Genomic DNA, 1380 nt, shown 5'->3' on the forward strand with positions numbered 1-1380 from the left:
GCAGCGTACTCTTAATTTTGTAGAGCAAACCCGCGTGCCACACTTTGTCGAAGGCTTGTGTTATGTCAAGGAACACAGCGGAGCAATACTGCTTTTCCTCCATGGATCGTCTGATGTCGTTCGTCACGCGATGGATCTACTCGATGGTGGAGTGATGTCGTCGAAATCCGAACTGGTGGTCCGGAATCACACCCTCCTCGGACAAGAATGGACAGATCCTCCGGAGCAATAACCTCTCGAAAACCTTGGACATCACCGGCAACAGGCTGATGGGTCGGTAGGACGAGACCTCCTCTGGATCTTTTCCCGGCTTCGGTATGACGACGAGGCGCGCGACTTTCCAGTGGAAGGGAAAATAACCCGTTCTCAGCAGGGAATTAAATAGGGTTGTCAGCAACACTATGGCATTTCTGGGTAACTCCTTCATCACCCTTCCCGTTATTAGGTCGTAGCCAGGAGCCTTACTCGGTTTTAGGTCCCCGATGACATCCATCACCTCGAATGGTCGTACTGGTTTTATAGGGAATGACATCTGGAACGGAGCTTCCAAGAATTCATTGATCTCGCCCGATTCGTCAACGGACGTCTCGTCTGGAAAGGGTTGGAACACGTTCACAAAGTGTTCCGCGAACACGTTCGCCCTCTCTCTGCTACTCCTCGTCCAGCTGCCATCGGTCTTCCGTATCGGTGGAATCCGGGTCTGTGGTCGCTTAATGCATCTAGTGGTTTTCCACAGCGAGTAGTCCGTCACAGGTGTTCCGGACAGATTTTTGATATAGTCCTGGAATTTTTGGTTTCTGTACCTACACAGCATCTCTTTGAGGTCTTTCGTTGCATTGTTGAAAACGGATTTGTCGATCGGTAGTCTGCTATTCTGCCATATGCGTCGGAGTCTTCTCTTCTCGGCAATCGCCTTCTTAANNNATCAGCAGTCTGAAATGTTCCCAGTCGGTACGGTTGTTGTGGAGGAATGGCGGCACTTCCCTGCTGAATACCTCAGAATTCAGCGTTATGATAACCGGTGAGTGATCCCAGGAGAGGTCCAGACACGATTGGGCCTGCAAATAGTTCCTCGAGATGCCCTTAGTCACGCAGATGTCGAGTACGTCCGGGGTCTTTCTCACGTCCGACGGCCAGCACGTTGCCTCTCCCGTCGAGATGTGATCCAGTCTGCCGCTGTTCATAGCCTTTAGTAGCTGCCTACCCCGAGGCGTTGCAAGTCTGGATCCCCACTGTTGGTGCTTGGCGTTGTAGTCACCACCTGCTATGAATCTTGGGCCGAGCGTATCGAAGAAGTCTTTAAACTGCTCCTGCCTGATGGAATGTTTCGGCGGGCAGTACACTGCGGATATAGTTAGATGACCATACCAGTCCTCCACG

General features: G+C 51.6%; 1 protein-coding gene across 1 annotated transcript; it reads right to left on the reverse strand.

Annotated features, from left to right (window-relative positions):
* Positions 1-917: 917 nt before the first annotated feature.
* On the reverse strand, positions 918-1314 carry LOC108560006 (RNA-directed DNA polymerase from mobile element jockey-like; the record flags this gene model as incomplete). The annotated part of the gene is made up of 1 exon (XM_017917417.1): positions 918-1314. A coding segment is annotated over one exon (397 nt), but the record flags the coding sequence as incomplete, so codon positions are not given.
* Positions 1315-1380: the final 66 nt, after the last annotated feature.

The sequence above is a fragment of the Nicrophorus vespilloides genome, unplaced genomic scaffold (assembly GCF_001412225.1).
Source record: "Nicrophorus vespilloides isolate i.1.1-1 unplaced genomic scaffold, Nicve_v1.0, whole genome shotgun sequence".
Classification (NCBI taxonomy): domain Eukaryota; kingdom Metazoa; phylum Arthropoda; class Insecta; order Coleoptera; family Silphidae; genus Nicrophorus; species Nicrophorus vespilloides.